Source organism: Zeus faber (assembly GCF_960531495.2).
Source record: "Zeus faber genome assembly, chromosome: 22".
Classification (NCBI taxonomy): domain Eukaryota; kingdom Metazoa; phylum Chordata; class Actinopteri; order Zeiformes; family Zeidae; genus Zeus; species Zeus faber.
In genome coordinates this window covers 17,780,177-17,800,598 of record NC_137209.1, presented here as the reverse complement: position 1 = coordinate 17,800,598, position 20,422 = coordinate 17,780,177, and the positions used below count along the sequence as shown (strand labels likewise).

Below are 20,422 nucleotides of genomic sequence, written 5' to 3'. Positions count from 1 at the left end.
TCGGCGGCATCCGTAGTTATGACATCACCAGGAAGCTAGCCCTGCTAGCGGTTGGCCGGCTAGCTGCGGGGTGGCAGGTATGCAGTCCCAGGTAAGTGCGATGCCGCCGTGACGTTAAGTTTGTCGGGTAGCAAACTATAGATTAACCCGTGACCGCAACGGGGCCCAGCCCGAACGCTCGGCGTCGCGCGCCGTGGCTGTCAACGGAAGAAGACGTTAACGTGGCGTTTAAGGTTCCTTCCCTGTGGTCGTTCTGACAGTGCAGCAAACTGGTGCAGGGGCCCTCACAAGTCCCTGGGGCGACTTAAACAAAACCTGCAACCCTAAAATGTTGTTTTGCGGGGTAATCATCCAGCTGGGACCACAGTGTACACCCGTTTTGGAGAGAACTCAATGTGAGTGGCTCTGCCTCGCGTGCTGTGGATGAGTCTTTGGTGTCGGGCAAGTGTCCTGTAATTTAGGTGACAATGGCTTTTAATTTATTGTAAATGACTTGTCAATACTTGCATCCTTTCTGCCAATTAGCCCCTGACACAGCCTTGTTTTGTAGCCCGTGTGTTATCTGGTGCATACACTTTAAAATGTCCAGTATGTATTTGTCTGCACAGCAGCACACCATGACCGCGACGCGTCCCCCTGTACATGGAAATGCACTTGGTCCAATAAACAGAATTGTGATTCTAAAAAGGTGACGTCTGTTGGGGATTAACTGAATATCCGAGTGCAGTCGCATCTTACAAAGTAATGACTCCATGAAATGTGACGTTCCAGTAGCAGCCAGACCCCGACCCGGTGTCATGTCAAAAACCAGACGCGCCAATTCAGTCGTGATCCTCGCCCTTGGCCTGGCCCTTTTTTGTTGTTGTCGCCGTTGACTAAGCAGACAATCGCACGATGGTGACATTGCTGCGAACGGAGTCTCACCCCTCTTGCTCTGACTTCCTCACACAGGACCATCTGCTGAAAGTGACGCACAGGGAAAACTGGAAGTGAGTACATTTATTTTTTTCCGCCATCTCACTTTCACAGCTGCTCAACGGGGCTGGGCGGCGTGGAGGATCTCACTGTCTATAAATACATATATATTTACATCACATTTAATTATATGGTAACGGGAAGTATGATTAAACTTCAGTTTCTCACCTCACATTGTGAGGAATTTTTACTTCATAACTTGTCATTCATTTAGACCGCTCTTATCACAATATAGTTCATTTAACGCGCTCATTCCACGGCAATTCAATACCACGGGAAAGACGATACCAGCATATATCGGTCGGTGCTGGTACAAGCTGCAGAACTCTGTCCCACGTGGCTCCTCTCGCCGTGTCCCAGGATGCAGCATGAGCGCCTGCACGTCAAACACCGAGGGCACGAGGCCATGCACGCCGAGATGGTGCTCATCCTCATCGCCACCCTGGTGGTGGCGCAGATCGTCCTGGTGCAGTGGAGACACCGACACAACCGCTCCTACAACGTGAGTCCCGAGATGGAGACGCGCGCGCGGTGGGACCGGAGGGAACCTGCCGTACCCGGGACCACGTGGTTGTTTGTATCCTGTGTCTTCAACCTTGTTACAAGACCGCTCTGCTTTGCCTCAGGATCGCCATCACCTTGTCGGGGGGTTATTTTGCGATAGTGGCCGGCTGGGTGCACGTCGTCCTGCTCATTACACGGCTGCTTACGAAACGAAAGAATGCATGGAGGCGGAATGTTGATTTGAAAGGATTTTATAACTAGTAGAACCGGAATCAGCCTATTCCACCAAGTACATTTTCATATACTAGGAATTCGTTCTGGTGAGGTTCGCTGCGTTTCACTACGGAGGATGTGCATTTAAAAAAAGCTTGACAGTGATTGAAATATACTATAAAAAAGAAAGAAATACAAAACAGAAAGACATATCAAAATATGCAGAATATACACAACACTATGCACAGGATAAATTACTGTTATGGGTATATAGGGTATAAATCTAAATGACTAATATGTACTGACTCGCTTACGATGCCTAGTTTAACAGCTTCTGCCAAAAAAAAATGTTGCACACAATTAACCACTGCACTGTAGCAAACAAGTCACCCTAAAAAAAACCCTCTCCCTACATATGGAAGGAGCCCCTGCTATTAATGTGAAATTGGACATATCCTGAAATGTCGTGGTCATCACTGTAGTTTTTGTCTAGCGTCACAAGATGGCGGCACTGGAAGTGGTTGCACATGACAGTGGTCATTATTAACAGACAGTGGCATCATTCAGAAATAAATGACCACCGATAGCAGCTACTAATCTGACCAATCAGATTGGAGTATTCCACAGAGCTATGTCACAAGTTTTGATAACACTCTGTGGACAAATGGATAACGGTGTGTGTCCCCCCCGCCCCTCCAGTTGGTGACCCTGCTCCAGATGTGGGTGGTGCCCTTGTACTTCACCATCAAACTCTACTGGTGGAGGTTCCTGTCCATGTGGGGCATGTTCTCCGTCATCACCAGCTACGTCATCTTCAGAGCCACGCGCAAACCGCTGTCCTGCAGGACGCCAAGGTAGGGAGAGGCGCTCAGCTTCCCTCCGCCCCTTCAAATGACGTTCATAACAACCGCACATTGTGACGTGAAGAATAACATCAGGATAAAACTCTTAATTTTTTGAAGAAAAAAAAAAATAAAAAAAAAACTAATTCAAATTTAGACATTAATTCCACTGCAAAATTGTGCGTCAACATCTTGACGATGTCCTTATTTCCGGATGATTGGATCTCATCAGTAGAGTTAAAGTAGAACTCTGATCAATTCCTGGAAATATTTCCTATGGTATATATACTCTTTGTATACGTTCCTTTTTTTGGTCCCATTATTTTTCAGTTTTTATTTTTGTAAACATTTGCCACGTTGTTTGCACTTCGGGAGACGTGCGCGGTAAATCCCCGTGTTCACTGCACGTCCACGACTATGCCTGGGTTCTTATATCGGGACAGACCTCCGGGGAACGAAACCTGGCCACAGCGTGTGAGTATATACATTTAAACGTATGTTCTGTGGCTGCGCTGGTCCGACACTGCTTCTTTCAGGATGGTGTATAAGTGGTTCCTGCTGATCTACAAGCTGAGTTACGCTGTGGGCGTCCTGGGTTACCTGGCCATCATGTTTACCATGTTTGGATTCAACGTCTTCTTCAGGTCGGTCGTACTAGATAGGAAGGTAGAGACACTAAATACATGCTTCATTCATCCCAACAGGAAAATCGCACTCACGCCCCTCACAACAAAACAACCCCCCTCGCCTGTGTGTGTGTGTCCCTCTCAGGATCAAGGCGGAGGACTCTATGGACGTGGGGGTGATCATGCTGTTCTATGGTCTGTACTACGGAGTGATGGGCAGGGACTTTGCAGAGATCTGCTCAGACTACATGGCCTCCACCATTGGGGTAAAACAACAACAACAATACAACTCTCCCCAGGCCCCGTTTAAACCATAAATGTACTGCGAAAATTCGACTTCTCTAAAGCTGCTTTCACACACGCACTTCGAGCCTGATTGTCCCCAGTCGCCCTTTCACGCATGTAGCGAAAAAACGGAGATTGTCCGTGTCAGATGCGTTTACACAACCTGGAATTAATCCGTGCGGTTTAGACGAGGAGCGGCGCCCGGGTGGAGCGTGCAGGAGGCAGGACACGATGCAGTGACGCTGCGGAGTTTTACAGCACACCCAAGGTCTGCAACAAGATCTGCAACAAGATCCACAACTGGTGCACGATAGTGATGCCATCAACATGCGACACGCCCACTCGCTCACTGCGAACGATCCGGACAATCACCTGCTCTGGTCACATGTACCGCTCAATCGGACATTACCTGGACTTTGTGCTCGGGCACTGGCAGGGTAAAGTCCGGGTCAAATGATTCAGACATTTGCGTTCATACATACATCCGGGTAATGTCCGGGTAATTTCAGGGTTGCAGTGCATGTGTGAAAGCAGCCTAAGTCCGCTGTGTGATATGGAAGTGTAATGGATGTTGTTGTACGTGTGTATTCACTGTGTGTCAGTACTACAACAGGGGCTGCATCCCCAGCAGGTCGCTGACGGGGGAGATCTGCGCCGTCTGTGGACAGAAGATTCTGGTGGACATCGACCAGGAGGGCTTGATAGAGGACACATACCAGCTGTCCTGCAACCACATGTATCCTCAAGGCCCCTGTCTCACTGTCTGAACCACCATGTCTCACTTTCCCGAAGGCCCTGTCTGAATCACCCCGTCTCACTGTCTGAAACACCCTGTCTCACTGTCTGAATCACCCTGTCTCACTGACTGAAACCTGCTACCCCACTGTCCTAAACCCCCTGTTTCACTGTCCTAAACTCCCTATCACTTCTGGCATTTCTAAATACCCTGTCTCACTGTCTGAAAACCCCTATCACTTCTGGCTTTTCTAAATACCCTGTCTCACTGTCTGGGTGTCCTAGACACCCTGTCTCACTGTCTGAACCACGCTGACTCACTGTCCGACCCACCCTGTCTCACTTTCCTCAAGGCCCTGTCTGATTACCCTGTCTTACTGACTGAAACCTGCTGTCTCACTGTCCCAAACCACCTGTCCACTGTCCTAAACCCCCTGTCTCTCTGTCCTAAACTCCCTGTCGCACTGTCTGATACCCCTATCACTCCTGGCTTTTCTAAATACCCTGTCTCCCTGTCTGAACCACCCTTACTCACTGTCCTAAAGGCCCTGTCTCACTGTGCTAAAGGCCCTGTCTCACTGTCTAAAATGCCCTGTCTCACTATCTGAAACACCCTGTCTCACTTTTCAAAATGCCCTATCTCACTGTCTGGGTGTCCTAAACACCCTGTTCTCATGCTTTCTATATTTATATGCTTTCCATGTCCTATCCTGTCTTACTCCCTCAGGCAGTGAATTCAGGTCAGTGGGCTCTTAGGGAGCAACCTGCCGTCTGAATGTCCTCGGACAGTGTACTCATTGAACACAATGTATTTTGTAATAATAATGTACTGTATTTTCTGTTCCTGTCGATCATTCAACCGGAATAGCCTCGGTGGAACAGAATCACCGATAAACAAATGAGTACTTGTCCAACCTTAACGTGGGCCCCGCTCCCCCAGATTCCACGAGTTCTGTATCCGTGGCTGGTGCATTGTGGGTAAGAAGCAGACGTGTCCGTACTGCAACGAGAAGGTCGACCTGAAAAGGCTGATGAGCAATCCGTATCCTTTCCTTCGAGGTCCATTGAGCACATGTCTCCGGTGATGAAGCTCAGCTGGATTCCCTCGCACGTGGATCCAGGATTCACTGGCAGACATTGACGTTGAGATTTGTTTGATATGATGTCATATATCCCGACGAAACGACCGCTCTCTTCCCCCCCGGCCCCCCACGCGCTTCTCCTTAGCTCCGTCCTCAGCTGGGAGAAGACTCACGTCCTGTACGGGCAGCTGCTGGACTGGCTCAGGTACCTGGTGGCGTGGCAGCCCATCATCATCGGAGTCGTCCACGGAATCAACTTCTCCCTCGGCCTGGAGTAGACGGGCGTGCACGTCGGGAATCGGCGCTGCCTTTTGCTGGTTTTACACGTTTTTTTTTTTTTTTGTTTTTCTTTTATCCCCCCCCCCCCAACAAACACTTTGACCGCTGGGATGTGGCGCAGAGCCACAGCCACGGGCGGCGCTGTGGTCCCGCAGAGCAGAGCCAAAGCGGTCGACGGATTGGAACCCGCGTGCTTCGATGTGAGGATTTTTCACACAGGATGGAGATGTTAGGACCGGTGTTTCTCCCCCTCCAACTCATGGTTTGTGCACCTGGACTGCTTCACACCTGAGGCAGGTTGACGTTTCTACACTACGGCCGGGTGACAGTCGGGCGCCACCGGGCGTGAACCGGCAACGCTCAAGCACAGGCCCGAAACATATCTTACTTAAGCGCGCGGACGATTCGAGTGACACAAACGCCGCTTTTCACGCGTCGCTGCGATCTGAGGGAATCTTTCGCCGGGGAAAGTTCTTCACGGCAAGCCCCGAGTCGTAGTCCCACACGTCAGAGCGAGCGGGCTGCAGCGAGCAACGACGACGAACTGAGCCTCCCAAATGTCTTCCGCCCATCATCTTTGGAGTCTCCCCCGTCTTTGCTCCGAGAGCGATTCGCGGTATTTATTTATTTTCTTTCCCTCCGGTAAAATAGGTTCAAGGTGACACATTCCTCAACAGTTGTCATGTTATGTAATTCTGCTGGAACAGCTGGATCAGATGTGTCCTCTACCGCCCCCTGGAGGAAGTTGGTGTATTTCCTCCACAGGAACGTAGGCGTTTACAGTGTGTAAGACTTGAGTAAGGTATGTTTCGGTTGATATAGCGGTTATTACTTTCTCATTACTGGTGATAATTGTTGATAACCAACAACCATGCAGATACCATGGCGGTACAGACTAAGTAGAGAGAGATCAAAGCCAAACACAAGATATATCAGTGTTGTTTATTAAATTAGCTTTTTTAAAACAGTGTTAAGATAAACTCAAAACCACACTGAAGTAAATGGAACACTGATATTTATTTCTATGTGGCAGCCTTGGCTCCGATCACGTACACAAGCTAGCCACACTTTAACTTCACTGACAGGCTTTAGAAATGTGCTATTAAAACACGTATGAGTGACAGACAGTTATTCGCTCGACGCGCTCAGCGTTTTAAAAGGCGGTGAGCTTATACCACAAAGTGATCAAAGCGCTTTGCTCAAGCCCTCTTGTTAGCATCGTTGGCGTTTGGACATTGGAACCGATGTTGCGCACGGTAGGCCAACGAGCTGCCGGTTCTCACCGCCGGACAACCAGAAGAAAACAAGCTCTAAATTCCATTTTAATGAATTATTGCAAATTAAAACAGTGTGAAATTGAAACGTTTTACAGTGATTTGAAACAAAAAAAAAAAAAGCAGCCGGCAGAACAGAGACACAAGGCCGAGAGAATAAAGGCTCAACTTTGAAGCGATGTCACTTGTCACTCCACGTGCATGACGACAACTCATGCTAAATAACTAAACTGTTGAATGTGTCTTAAATGTTTAATCTGGACTATGTTATGAGAAGGTTTCCACGGTACGTCCGCAACTTTTTACAGGAACTATGAGAAATAAAAGTCAACTTGTTGCAGTCATGTTTCTGTAAAATGTAGCCTGGACCTTGATGTTATGATGGAAAAATGTCAAATATCAATAATGGTATGAAATAGACTTTCTCGTGGCCCTGACTATACCCGTGCGTGCAGGGCTTATCGTTGTCGGGGATGCGTCCCCAGCCTGTTCACTTCCGTTTTGAACTCCGAAACAGTTTTGACTGACTGTCCACCTGTTACATATCGATGCCTGCCATTGACTTCATAACACGTCCCCTCCTCCGCCCCTTTTTCCTTGCGGTCTGTTCGTGTTTGGCTCATGGTGCCGAGCGGCTCTGACGGCTTTTCCCCTGCGGCCGAGAGTGGAGCCGCGATGTTCCCTGACGGCAAGAACACGCCCCCCCCCCCCCCCCCTAGATAGGCAATGTAAACGAGCCAAAATAAGAAAGAAAGAAAACCTCTGTGATTCACACTGGGTTGAAATGTTTTGTACATAATTTACCAGAGATGAAACAACTATTATAGATATGAAAGATATTTACGAGAACTTTTTTTTCACTCTGGCAGATTGGTGGGACTCCCAACTTCCCACAAACCGATGATCCTTATATCATCACATCGATTGCTTGTGCACATTAATGTGGTTGAGAGTGACCAGGAGTGAAACCTCTGAACCTCTTCACTCTGCCCTCCCTCCGTCCCCCTCCTCCTCTTCCTCCCCTATCACGGCCTCGCGGAGCCGGGCCCAGAACTCATCCCGTTTCTCCTCCTCCCGAGGCCACTCCAGGTAGGTGTTGGCGGCCATCAGCCTACGTAGCCGGCAGAACCGCCTGGGAATGGCGTCGTGGCGCAGGGGCTCCAGGAGGACCAGGACCGCCGCGCCCCCCGCCGCGTCGCCGCCGAACAGGCGGAAGTGTGAGAAGTCCAGCTCGTATCGGCACCAGTTTGAGCGCACAAAGTGCTCGGAGAGGATGAAGATGGTGCAGCGGCTGCGCTCCATGGAGCGGGAGATGTTGTCTATTATCCAGGGCCCGGGAAGGAAGTCTCTCTTATGGAGGCAGAGGGACAGGGGACGCTGACCTGCCTCCTCTCTTCAAGTTCAAGTTCAAGAGATTATTTGTCACATACATACACATACGGTCGTACATATATGCAGTGAAATTTCATGACACCCTTGAGAGAGAAGGAGAGAGAGAGAGAGAGAGAGAGAGAGAGAGAGAGAGAGAGAGAGAGAGAGAGAGAGAGAGAGAGAGAGAGAGAGAGAGAGAGAGAGAGAGAGAGAGAGAGAGAGAGAGAGAGAGAGAGAGAGAGAGAGAGAGAGAGAGAGAGAGAGAGAGAGATGCAGGTGAAACAAGAAAGGTGTGCTCAAGGTCATAGCTGTTGTATTTACCTGGGCTCCTCCAATTCGGGGATAAGGAAGTTGTCCACCCAGGTTGCGTCTCTCTCGCTGTATGAGACAAAGGCGTCGTAGCAAAGCGGCGTCTCCGATCCCGAGGCGCGGCGTAGGCGGTGGCACGAGGCGGAGTTCCGCTTGGCTTTTAGCCACGCCCAAATCATCTTGGCATACCAGAAGGCATGGAGACGCCAAAGCAGGACCCCCAGGAGCCCCGCCACTGCCAGAGCCACGACACAGCACCCGCTCACCACCGCCACCAGGTGGCACTCTGCTGGCGAGAAACGGACCTCGTTCACCAGCTCTGCCTGATGGTGGAGAGGGGAATCGCAGACATAACTCTCCAAGTTGTCCATGAGCTGCGGTCCATTGTCTTCCCCTCCTCCCTTGGCGATGTGCGACTGGAGGAAGGAGACAAATTCGCAGGAGCAGACAAATTTGTTCTGACCCGCCTCGAGCTTCTGGAGACGTTCGTAGGACTGGAGGTCGGAACGACTGAACATGCTCAGGGTGTTGGACTGCGGAAAGACAAGAAATTTGATGTAAGACTGACAGTGCTCATATGGAAAAAACTCACAGTTGCAGTCTGAAAGACCTTTATCACAGTTACAGTCCATAGCAAGTCCATGGTTGTTTGAGATGAATTATATATAAGATTATATAAAAAATATATGTTTGATCTCGCATGGCAGTTTTTTTGTCATTCCAGTCCTGTGTGAACAGGACAAGAATGGCCGCTAGGAAAAACACAACGTTTTTGTTTCCCACCTGTATGGTCAGTATCTGCAGGTTGGGGAACTGCCGTCCTGCTGGGAGTCTGAGCATTTTGTTCCCAGTGAGGTGGAGCTCGATCAGGCCAGGCAGGGCCAGCGAGAAGGCCAGGAGGTTGTTGTGGCTCACATCTAAAACCTTGAGAATCGACAATGATGCCGCCTGTTAGTTGGTTTTGGGAGTGCAAAAATACGAGTTTCGAATTTGAACACAGAAAATGTCATTTGAGCGGGCTTGTGATTTTTTTGGTTCATGTTATCCGCAGAACTAGCCTGGAGGGAAAAGCGTAGCCAAAGTCTCACAGTTATGGTTAAATGTTTACTGCATGCGCTCATTTGTGATTTTTGCTGCCCCCATGTTGGTACTATTGTCCAGTGTACTTTAGTCTGTAAGTGAAAAGATCGATTATGATGGGTTAGGGTTAGGGTTGGGCTTATGATGACATTACATAGTCAGCCTCCACATTTCCTCTCAGCACGTTGTCAAGGCTGTGCTGCATATAAACATTTACTGGCGTAACCCTCGCAATGCATTGTGGGATACCTTTGCCCACCTAGTTTCGCATGCGATTTGTGCCTACTATGGTTTCAGATTTACTAAACAAATCTGGCACAGTAAACGGCGTGCTTGCGTGCCATTCGGGAAGCAGCCCATGTTCGCTGACGTACCTCCAGGCTGGGGGGCAGGCAGGGGGTGACAGCAGTGAATTTGGCCCAGGACAGGTTGAGGTGGCGCAGGGTGGGCGGCCAGCTGCAGTGCTCGGGCATGGAGCTGTACGCACTATTGCTAACAACCAGGTGGGTGAGCTTAGAGAGCTTAGCCACCAAGTCAGCCAGAGAGGCCAGAGACTAGAGAGAGAGAGGGTGCAAGTATATTAAAGGTGGGGGGGAAATGATTGTACGGGTGGATACAACGAAGAGCCATATATTCAAATTTGTTGCAGTTCGCTTTGATCCAGTTTCACTGGCCCCACCCTCACGGGGTTGCCGCTGATGTTGAGGACGCGGAGGTCCCTGAGGCTGCCGTCCCCTTGGCACAGCGCAATGCGCAGCGTCAGGTCAGTCAGCAGGTTTTCGGACAGGTCCAGGTACTCCAGATTGACCAGGAGCCGCGACGTCTCGCACGGCAGAGCAAACACCTGAGGACAGAAACAGGTCAGTTTCGTCGGATCTTCTGTTTGCCGTTTTTTGGTTGCTTCTTTTTTGGCTTTCAAGATGGGTTAATAAATAGATATGAAGTCATCCTTTATCCTCTTTCACTGGTGTCATACCTCCATAAAGGTAGACATCATCGTATTAATGATGTGTTGGAGGAAGTGTTGTTTGCAAGACAGAGTGTTTTGATCTGATATAATATTTCATAATATACATTCATAATACAGGGGGTTGGACAAAATCCCAGAAACGTGAAAATCAAGGTAAACTTTGAGGTCACTAAAACAGGATAAGATTTTATTTCCCTGGGGGGACATTCGGGAACTATTCCTGCTATATCTACAGGACCTACAGTACTTATCTACATGTTATTGGCAAATAAAGTCACTCTTCTTCTTGGTTTTGGTATCAGAAAGCCATTCCACTATATATGTTCCGCTTGGTTGTCGTGACGACTGCGTTCCTCACATTGCTGCCGATCACTGACACCTTCCTGGGGTATTTCAGCAGGAAGCCCAGTCTCAGAAAGGAGACAAACCTCCAGATATTCAGCACCACCGCGTTTCGTATGAAGACCTCATCAAGGCTCTTGTGGTCGGTCAACTTGGCTTGCTCCCACCTGGAACCGAACGGTGACGGGTGACAGGCACAGAATGAGGGTTTCAATCCCAACCGCAATATCCACCAATGTTTCCCACTTCCACCACTTCACCACCACAGATACTGCTCAGATACTGTTTGGTTAAGAGAATAGGAGCTTGGCGGTTGTGCTGAAATAGGATTGTGTTAAAACATTAGTGGCTGACACCGGTGTTGGTTGTGTGGAGACATTACCTGCCTTCGCCTATCAGCGTGACGCCATCAGTCATGAACGTGTTTATGGTCGATCCATTGAAAACGATCAGCAAGTTGACCATCGCCTCATCGGACATGGAGAGATTCCGAAGCATCAGAGACCTGCGTATGGGTAGATCATTCACAGACCATAGATCTTCATCATTCATTTATTGGTTGAGTCATGCTATTGAGCTACTCAGGGTCTCCTCTAATGTATGTATTTCACTCCTCCTTACATAGTCAAATCTATATAGCTCACAACTCCCTATATAGTAAAATCTTTACAGTTTACTACTCCTTACGTAGTAAAAATCTATAGTTCACTACTACCTACGTAGTAAAATCTGTTCACACCTGACCCTCCTGCTGGCAATCACGGAGAGCGGCGCAACGGTCACATTGTCGGTCAGGTGGAGGTCACAGAGCACCACGGGCGTCTCTGGGTAGGAAACGTCCCTCACTACGGCGGAGGCCAAGCTGGCGTTGGACCAAAATGGAGCGTGGAGACTCAGGACCACTCGGCCCAAGGGCCACATGTCTGCTAAAGTGCCTGGCTCATACCTGAGAGAGGACGAGCGAGAGACGGCGGTCAGTCCCTGTCATTACATGACATTTGGCGAGAATGCATGAGAGGAGAATTGGTTAATGCACGGACCACATTTGCACGCGCACACACACACACACACACACACAGACACACACACACACACTCGGACCTCTGCAGGTTGTTTGCATAAAGTATTAGCTCCTCCAGCTGACGGACTCCATCCAGAGCTCCCTTTCTCAGCTCCTCCAGCTCAGCACCTCCTACTCCCAATCGCCTCAAGCTGAACAAACCCTGGAACACCGGATGAGGATCCAGGGATCTGCACGAGAGGATGAGGAGGGAGGAGCGAAGAGTAGCTCATATAGCCTGTATAAGCTGGATGAGGTGTGTATACCTCTACGGAATGTAAATACCTGCACAAAGGGTATATGCCTGTACAGAGGGTATACCTGTACAGGGGGTATTTTCCTGTACAGAGGGTATATTCCTGTACAGAGGGTATACCTGAAAAGAGGGTTTATACCTGTACAGAGGGTGTATATACCTGTATGGGTTATTGAGCAGGTTAAGACGCTGCAAAAATGTCAGCTTCCTGAACCAGCTGGAGTTGAGAGCAAAGAGCAGATTGTCCGACAGATCCAACTCCACCAAACTCAGCAGGGGGAAAAAGGCTCTGGGCTGGATGTCACGGAGTCCGTTACCTGAGGGCGTTGAATCACAGTTTCACACAATCGATGCGTAGCTTGCGGTGCCGATCCTGTCAGACAGCTCGACGGTGCCACACGCTGATGAGCCTGATAAGGAGCCGACCCCTCCTGCCCTACCCGCTTGGCTGCCTGGTTTTCTACCTCCTTTTGCTGCCTGCTTTTTTACCTCCTTTTGCTGCCTGCTTTTCCACCTTCTTTGCTGCCTGCTTTGCTGCGCTCCCTCCTCCTCCCCTGCACCCACCTGTTGGCCTCTACACTTCTATTTGAGAGTAATTGAAGCTCATCACTCCTATATTTCGAGCTCACTGTGTAAGTGACTGTGTTTTCTGTAAACCTGGCTGGGAGGGACGAGCACTGGAGCCCAGACGCCAAACTCTAACGATTCAAAATAAATAAAATTAAAGAAAATCAAAGAGTTTGTCAGAACTGCACGTCAGGCTGACACAATGATGATTTTACCTATTCAATCCTGTCTTGGTGTTTACACAGTGGATGTTTAGACGATGGTAGATCATTATTTTTTGCTCTTCTATATAGTGTGTTTAGAAGAGTATATATGGGTGTGTGTGTGTGTGTGTGTGTGTGTGTGTGTGTGTGTCTCTCTCTGTCGTTACCCTGGAGACGAAGGACTCTCAGGACGTTGTGACCCTGCAGGTCGGTGTCCATGACGGCGGTGATGGCGTTCAAGGAGAGGTCGAGGGTCAGAGCTTTGTGCGTCGCCACGGGAACGAGACGGTAGCCGGCGCGGGAACAGTCACAGGCGAAATGGCGGTCGCAGTGTTCGCAGCCCGGCCTCTGACCCAGCGAGAAAGGGCAGAACGGCGGGAGGAGGAGGAGGAGGAGGAGGAGGAGGAGAAAGGATGAGGTGAGAGAGAGATATCCCATCCTGGAGAGAGGGGTAGGGAGATTGAGAAAGAGAGAGAGAGAGAGAGAGAGAGAGAAACATAGCACCCAGCTGATGAAGTCGATAAAGGAAGTGATATTTGTCAGAAGAGGAAGTTGATTTCAAGTTTGTTCTACAGAGCGAGAAACGCATTGCTTCCCCTTGGCTTTCGTTTCAACTATCATACAGTATCAGTGCTATTTACAAAGAGCTGAGCTCTCACTCACACATACACATAACGTTAATTAACAGGTGTTAAATTATGGTAACAGTCTCAGGTTGTGTTTGAGTTGTGCTTTTTAACTTAAAGATTAAAACTGTACTGAATCATCTATAACTTTATTTCCCACGACTTTTCACTGAATAATAATAATAATAATAATAATAATAACAACAACAACAATAATAATAATAAATATAGACGCAGGCAGAAATACATGGGGTCCAGTTTAGTTGTGTTAGATAGGTATTACAGTTCTCTGGATTCTGTGCACACACGAGTTACAATTTTTAGATTTTTACGACTGCTCAGAGACGAATCGTGGATTGATATAACGTCGGTTTATGATGTCACAAAGTGACTGCCTTCTCAATGTAGCCCCGATGTTTGTTTTTGATGAGTTTGTAAAGGTTTATCACAATTTCTTGATACAAATGTAGATCGGTGCGAATACATTTTTTACACAGTAATCACAAGTCATTTTTGTCTTTGTCATCACCTTTGCTCAATATTGTCTATAGGAAATACAATCGAAATATTTGGCAAATCTACCATCCACATTTAGAATCTGTGCATTGAAATAACTACTTAATGTCAACTTAACGTCTTTTATCTTTTTTTTTTTTGGAAACATGCTCCATAAACATTCCATGTTGGTGTTTATCGCTTAATGTTTCATCAATGTATTCATCTTCTGAACTTAAATCTGCATTTTCATTGTTATGAATGCACGCAGCTTCATTATTGTTGTTTGTGGTTTTTGGATCTTCCTCAATTTTGGAAAGAGGATTCTTCCATTCATTGTTCTTTTCTACATCCTAATACCACTTGATATGTATTCTCAAATACGCCAATGCTCTTTCCTATTTTATCTGTATGAACATATTGATATGTATAATGACCTTTGTAAGTTCACTTCCTCTTAAATTTGACACAAATCAAAAGGTCTATCCTCAGGCGTTGTGCATTTGTTACATTGGCGATATTTGGTACGCATGTATGGAATAGAATAGAACGGAATAGGATCTAAAGTCAAATTGTTTTGCGCCGATAGGAGGGGGGTTTCTAAGGTGGGTCTTAGGGTTAGGGTTAGGGTTAGGGAAACCCCAGCTGGTACAAAAGAACCTTCATTATTTGTGTCTTGACATCAACGGGTCGCGCCCTTGGCAGCAGTACTGTTGCTGCCATTTTGGATATCGCAAAAACCACAGACAAAAAAATAAACACGTAAAATAACAAGTAATGGCCTTTTTGGGCTGCTGTGGTTACTGTCACTCTCGGAGTGTTGATTATGTGATACTTTATTATCCCGTGAGCCATTATCAGCAACGGCTCATGGGAAGGGCTTCTTGTCGTCACATAGTTGCTTGGGCGCCTGAGGCAGAGGAAAGTTTTTTGCAATTGCACAAGCTCTTGCATCTGCTCCGTGTTTGGCGTTTGCGCTCTTTTTACTTTGAAACCGTGGATGACAAAGATGGCTTCATGCCAGCCGCGTTGTCGCAAGCCTCGCGGAGATGAATTGCGTCCTGTTGTTCATTGTTTCAGAGCCACATCCCGTAGCCTCCATCTTGCTACAGGGCTAAACGGCTCCCTTTCTCTCCAGCGACGGCTCTCCGTCATCAACATGTGCTGTTTTCACTTCCTTGCATCACTTTGCAGCGCTGCGCCGTTCCGAATCCAGCTCACTCTTCTGCCCTTCCGGCGATGGAGGCTTCGCCTCACCCAGATCTCGTTACTGAAGCTCTTGTGAATCACGAGATGGAGCTTTTTGTGGATGGGTCTGCACAAAGGTCACCCACCCTGGTCACCTGCTCGTGACATATACTCGGTTGTGACTCCTTTTGAGACTCTGGAATCTGCCAGACTCCCTGGGCACCCCTCCGCCCGGGTTTCTGAATTGTTTGTGTTGATCCACGCTCGCATTCTCACCGAAAGGTTCATTTATTAAATTAGCAACCGGAGGGCAAACTTCTCAGGCATCTCCACACAGTAATCCAGAGGCTTCACTGTCAACAGGAATTCATAGGAATTCAGGGAAATTGGAAATCAACATTTTAATTTACACCGCGTTCCAAATTATTATGCAAATTGGATTTTAGTCTCATACACATTTTATTTTTAGTTTTTCAGTTACACTCATGGATGTTATTAGGTCTCAGGGCTCTTTGGATCACTGAAATCAATCTCAGACACCTGTGATAATTAGTTTGCCAGGTGAGCCCAATTCAAGGAAAACTACTTCAGAAGGACGTTCCACATTATTAAGCAGCCACAGGTTCTCCACAAGGATCTCTCTGCTGCCAAAAAGCCTCGAATAGTGTAATGCCTTGGTCAAGGTATGAAAACATTAGATATTTCATGAAAACTTAATCATGATCATCGTACTGTGAAGAGATTTGTGGCTGATTCAGAGCACAGACGGGTCATTGCAGATAAAGGCAGAATGAGGAAGGTTTCTGCCAGACAGATTCATGGGATTAAGAGAGCAGCTGCTGAAATGCCGTTACAAAGCAGCAAACAGGTATTTGAAGCTGCTGGTACCTCTGGAGTCTTGTGAACCTCAAGGTGTAGGATCCTCCAGAGGCTGCAGTTGTGCATAAACCTACTATTGGGCCCCCCCTAAGCAATGCTCACAAGCAGAAACGGTTGCAGGGGGCCCAGAAATACATGAAGACTCATTTTCAAACAGTCTTGTTTACTGATGAGTGCCGTGCAACCCTGGATGGTGCAGATGGATGGAGTAGTGGATGGTTGGTGGATGGCCACCATGTCCCAACTAGCTGCCACGTCAGCAAGGAGGTGGCGGAGTCATGTTTTGGGCCGGAATCATGGGGAGAGAGCTGGTAGGCCCCCTTTAGAGTTTGTGACTGAGCACTTTCTTCCATGGTACAAAAAGAAGAACCGTGCCTTCCGTAGTAAAATCATCTTCATGCCTCACAACGCACCATCTCATGCTGCAAAGAATACCTCTGTGTCATTGGCTGCTATGGGCATCAAAGGAGAGAAATTCATGGCGTGGCCCCCATCCTCCCCTGACCTCCACCCTATTGAGAACCTTTGGAGCATCCTCAAGCAAAAGATCTATGAGGGTGGAGGCAGTTGGCATCAAACCAGCAGCTCTGGGAGGCTGTTCTGACATCCTGCAAAGAAATTCAAGCAGAAACTCTCCAAAAACTCACAAGTTCAATGGAGGCAAGAATAGTGAAGGTGATGTCAAAGAAGCCTCCTATGTTCACGTTTTTGATTGAAATATCTTTTGATTTCAGAAATGATTTCTCCTAATGCTGCAAATTCAACAAATGACCATTTCAGTTCATACAACCTTTAACATGTTTTGAAACTCTGTTGTGCATAATAATTTGGATCTGTGCATTTTGAGTTTTTTATTTTTGAAAAAAATACTGTTTTCATTGGTTATCATGGGTTTGTTTCATAACATTCGAATTATACCCGTACGGTTGATGACTTGAAAATTATACTGGCTGTCATTTGCATCGACTATTTAGGAAAATCAGAGATAAATATCATTTGCATAATAATTTGGAACGCGGTGTAATTAGTACAACTATTAGAGGGTGTACGTTTCGTCTGTTTGTTCGTCATGCATCATTGTTTTGTGCTTTCTGTCTGTATTTGTTGTAACCTTATTTTCATAGCAGGAAAAGTTATGGGCTAATGTGATCTGACTAATAGGATATAAGGAATATCCATTGAATGTTACGATGCCATAACCCTCTTATCTCAAATAGCTGTATGTAAATGCACCGCTCACACTAACCGTGACGAGTTGACCATGACTGTTTCAAATGGTAATGCTGCAGCCGACAGCTCCGCTGACCTCACTGCGTAAAACCCAGGGGGCACAGTGGTCCCTTTAGGACCCTCCCTCTCTTTTAACGATCACTTACAATTCCAGATCCATGCCCCGGCACCTGAACGTGCCATTTGGAAACGGGATGGTTGCCAGAAAGACTGCATTTGGTATGGCCCCTCCGACAATCCTTACCTCCCCAGGTCATTAAATGTACATTTCGTCAAATCAACACACAGGTTAAAGACCCCCTGCCCAGACCCCTGGAAGGTCCCCTACATGACCTTAATCCAGGCGACTGGATTGCCGGATCCATCCAGGTTTATTTTGGAGAGGGGGGCTTGATAAAACAAGCTCCAGAGCATATGGACACGTCATGACAGGGCTCCTCTCCTGAGTGTGTGTGGGGATGGGGGGTTTTACCTGTCGCTCGTTAGACCAACCCACAAGCAACAGGTGTGCAGCCACACTGATCCTGGGCTCCGGTTTCCTAGACCCAGGACAGGTGTGGCTGCTCGAACCACACTATCCCCACACCACAGTCAGGAAGTTCCCATGGAAAGCAGCATCAGTTAGAAGAATATTTCTCTGTTCCCGCTAAGCAACCAGCAAATACTAATGGAGCGAACCTCGCCCCACCCACAGCCAAAACCTGCACATATATAACAAATTGGATGATGATGTCACAAAGCGCCGGGCTCCCCTCCACTCCAGCCAGCTCCACCACCACCACCACAGGCCGCCCTTCTCCACCGACGTTTGCTACTTCCGGTAGTTTGGCAACGTTTTTTTACAAATTCCTAAAAACCCCTCATAATAATAATTTGGTAAAAGGAAAAAAAAGCTGACTTGTATTTTACAATATTTTATATATGTATATTTTATTTTAAGCAAATTAAGTGTTATCTCAACTTACCCGATGAGTCGAACCAGCAAGGCTCAAGTGAAGCAAACTCGAAACTAAAGACCCAGACACAGATGTACACTGTCAGCAGAGTATTATGGGCTGGGAGAGAACAATATGGAAATTAAAACTTCAGGGGCATGACCACTGTGTGTGTGTGTGTGTGTGTGTGTGTGTGTGTGTGTGTGTGTGTGTGTGTGTGTGTGTGTGTGTGTGTGTGTGTGTGTGTGTGTGTGTGTGTGTGTGTGTAAATCATTCCTCTACCTCGTTGATGCAGTCACAGCACTGTGACCACGGCGACGCCCATCATGTCCTCTTTCCGACCGCAAGAGGAGATTCGTTTTTTCACTGATGATCACTGAGCATGCATTCACTGAATAACGTGCGTGTAGAGGTGGGCGGCTCACCGTGGGGCCTTGTGGCGGTGGAGCGGGCCCAATTCGGCGGTAGGAATGGCGCGAGAAGATGAAAGATTAAAATAAACGTGTTTTGTTTTTTTGTTTATGCAGGCAGCGTACATCGACAAGCATAAACCATGTCGTTTTCCTTTGCCAGGATATTTTCATTCAATAACTCAATGTTTTCATTATTTTTACTTTCTATTTTTTCACAAGTTGTGCACCTTTCTGCCCCTGTCAGGCGGAGAATAGGCAACAAAAGCCACAAATAAATGTGACGGAAATTTTTGAAATCCGGGGGGCTCGGCAAAAAAGGTTTGAATACCGCCGGCCCAATTTCGGTGAAATCTGTGGAAGAAGATGCCCACTCGATAACCTGAAATAAAAACTCACTCTGGCACGCGCAGTGGTCGCCAGAGCCATCTGGAGCTGGCTTACGGAGATACGCGACGGAAGGGTTCGGGCTTCTGTGTGTTTTTTAGCACCAGGGATTTAACGCCACACCCTGTGCATTGTTGCACGCAGTGTCACCTTCCGAGACAGATTTGAGAAGAACAACAGCAACGGTGTAGATATGTGATATCAGCTTCTTGCAAACAAAAGGGGGAAACAAAACAAAACAAAACCTTTAATATCAGCATCACTGTGAATCATAATAGAGCTGATAATAATAATAAGTTGATAGTAACATTAAACTGCCAGGATACATGCACTCGGGGAAGTAAAGAGACCAACTCGACCACGAAATACAAAATAAAAAGTCCACCTCCTTGTGTGTGTGATACCCTCACAACACAAAGGGGTGATATCGTGACCCAGACCGTCACGGCAGCTGGACAGAGAAAAGGTTTTCGGGCGCCAACGCACCGCGGCCACGACAAGGGCCGGACTAGGAAGCCGCGATGCCCGGGGGAATATTTGTTGTTGCGCCCGATTGTGAGGGGTTTTGGCCGAGCGGGTGAGGCAGAGTCTTGGCAGCCGAGAGGACGTTGGCATCCGGAGAGCGGGCATCACAATTACACAGCTCTGGGATATAAAGGGGAAGGTGACCGGCCGGTGCAGAGGGAACGCCGCCGATTGAGACGGACTTGCAGCACAACGAGGTGAGTCGCAAAAAACCTCTTTTGGGAAGAAAGAACACTTTAAATTACAGGCTGGTCGTTAAAGGGAGTTTGAATTTTGACGGTTGCTATGAGCTCTGATCACCATTTTTGGAGGATGGCTTCCATTCTGTTGCGTGGAGAAAATAGCGCAAAAAAAGTGCAAAATGTACAAAAGGAAGGGAGGAAAAAGAAGGGTCGAGGTTTCTCACGAGACGGTTGCATGTTTTTCCTCCGAGCCATCCTTTAACCGAAAAATGCTGAGTGACATTCACGGTCAACGCGAGTGATCCCCCCAAATATTCCGGCTTGCTCCGGCAAAGTGACGTCAGCTTCACATTGTCCATTCAGTCGTGCCTGTGTGATATGCAATGAGAATGCATGACATCACTGAAGGTATTGTGTAGTCATTGTATAGTAATTAGGCTGTCACCCAGAATTCAATTGTATTTCATTCATACTCATTGAGTAATAAGGGATTAGGCAAAAAGATCAGGTCAAAAAGATCTGCTGCGACAGGAAAGCCGGGATCACTGACACCGGAGGCCGAGCGTTTGACGACAATCACAGTTTTTGGGCG

The 20,422-nt window shown here is 47.6% G+C and overlaps 2 protein-coding genes across 2 annotated transcripts; one reads left to right on the top strand and one right to left on the bottom strand.

The window, feature by feature from the left end:
* Positions 1–52: 52 nt before the first annotated feature.
* Positions 53–7,265, top strand: LOC307246920 (RING finger protein 175-like). Its single transcript, XM_080022965.1, has 9 exons — positions 53–91; positions 952–989; positions 1,336–1,477; positions 2,392–2,546; positions 3,071–3,178; positions 3,306–3,426; positions 4,048–4,181; positions 5,121–5,222; positions 5,420–7,265. Exons 1-9 carry the CDS (start codon positions 80–82, stop codon positions 5,538–5,540), a joined length of 933 nt encoding a protein of 310 aa, XP_079879091.1. The 5' UTR covers positions 53–79; the 3' UTR covers positions 5,541–7,265.
* Positions 7,266–7,796: 531 nt separating this feature from the next.
* tlr2 (toll-like receptor 2) lies at positions 7,797–19,165 on the bottom strand (the record flags this gene model as incomplete). Its single annotated transcript, XM_080023577.1, has 12 exons — positions 7,797–8,208; positions 8,508–9,028; positions 9,279–9,443; positions 9,950–10,129; positions 10,255–10,419; positions 10,904–11,054; positions 11,270–11,392; positions 11,627–11,833; positions 11,989–12,138; positions 12,364–12,520; positions 13,141–13,321; positions 19,136–19,165. The coding sequence occupies 12 exons, from the start codon at positions 19,163–19,165 to the stop codon at positions 7,797–7,799; spliced, it is 2,442 nt and encodes an 813-aa protein (XP_079879703.1).
* Positions 19,166–20,422: the final 1,257 nt, after the last annotated feature.

What these genes read in the sequence shown, in the direction of transcription:
- LOC307246920 (XM_080022965.1), top strand. An exon ending in GACACAACCGCTCCTACAAC is followed by an intron (nt 1,478 to 2,391) that starts GTGAGTCCCGAG and finishes CCGCCCCTCCAG; the next exon opens with TTGGTGACCCTGCTCCAGAT. An exon ending in AAAAGGCTGATGAGCAATCC is followed by an intron (nt 5,223 to 5,419) that starts GTATCCTTTCCT and finishes CTCCGTCCTCAG; the next exon opens with CTGGGAGAAGACTCACGTCC.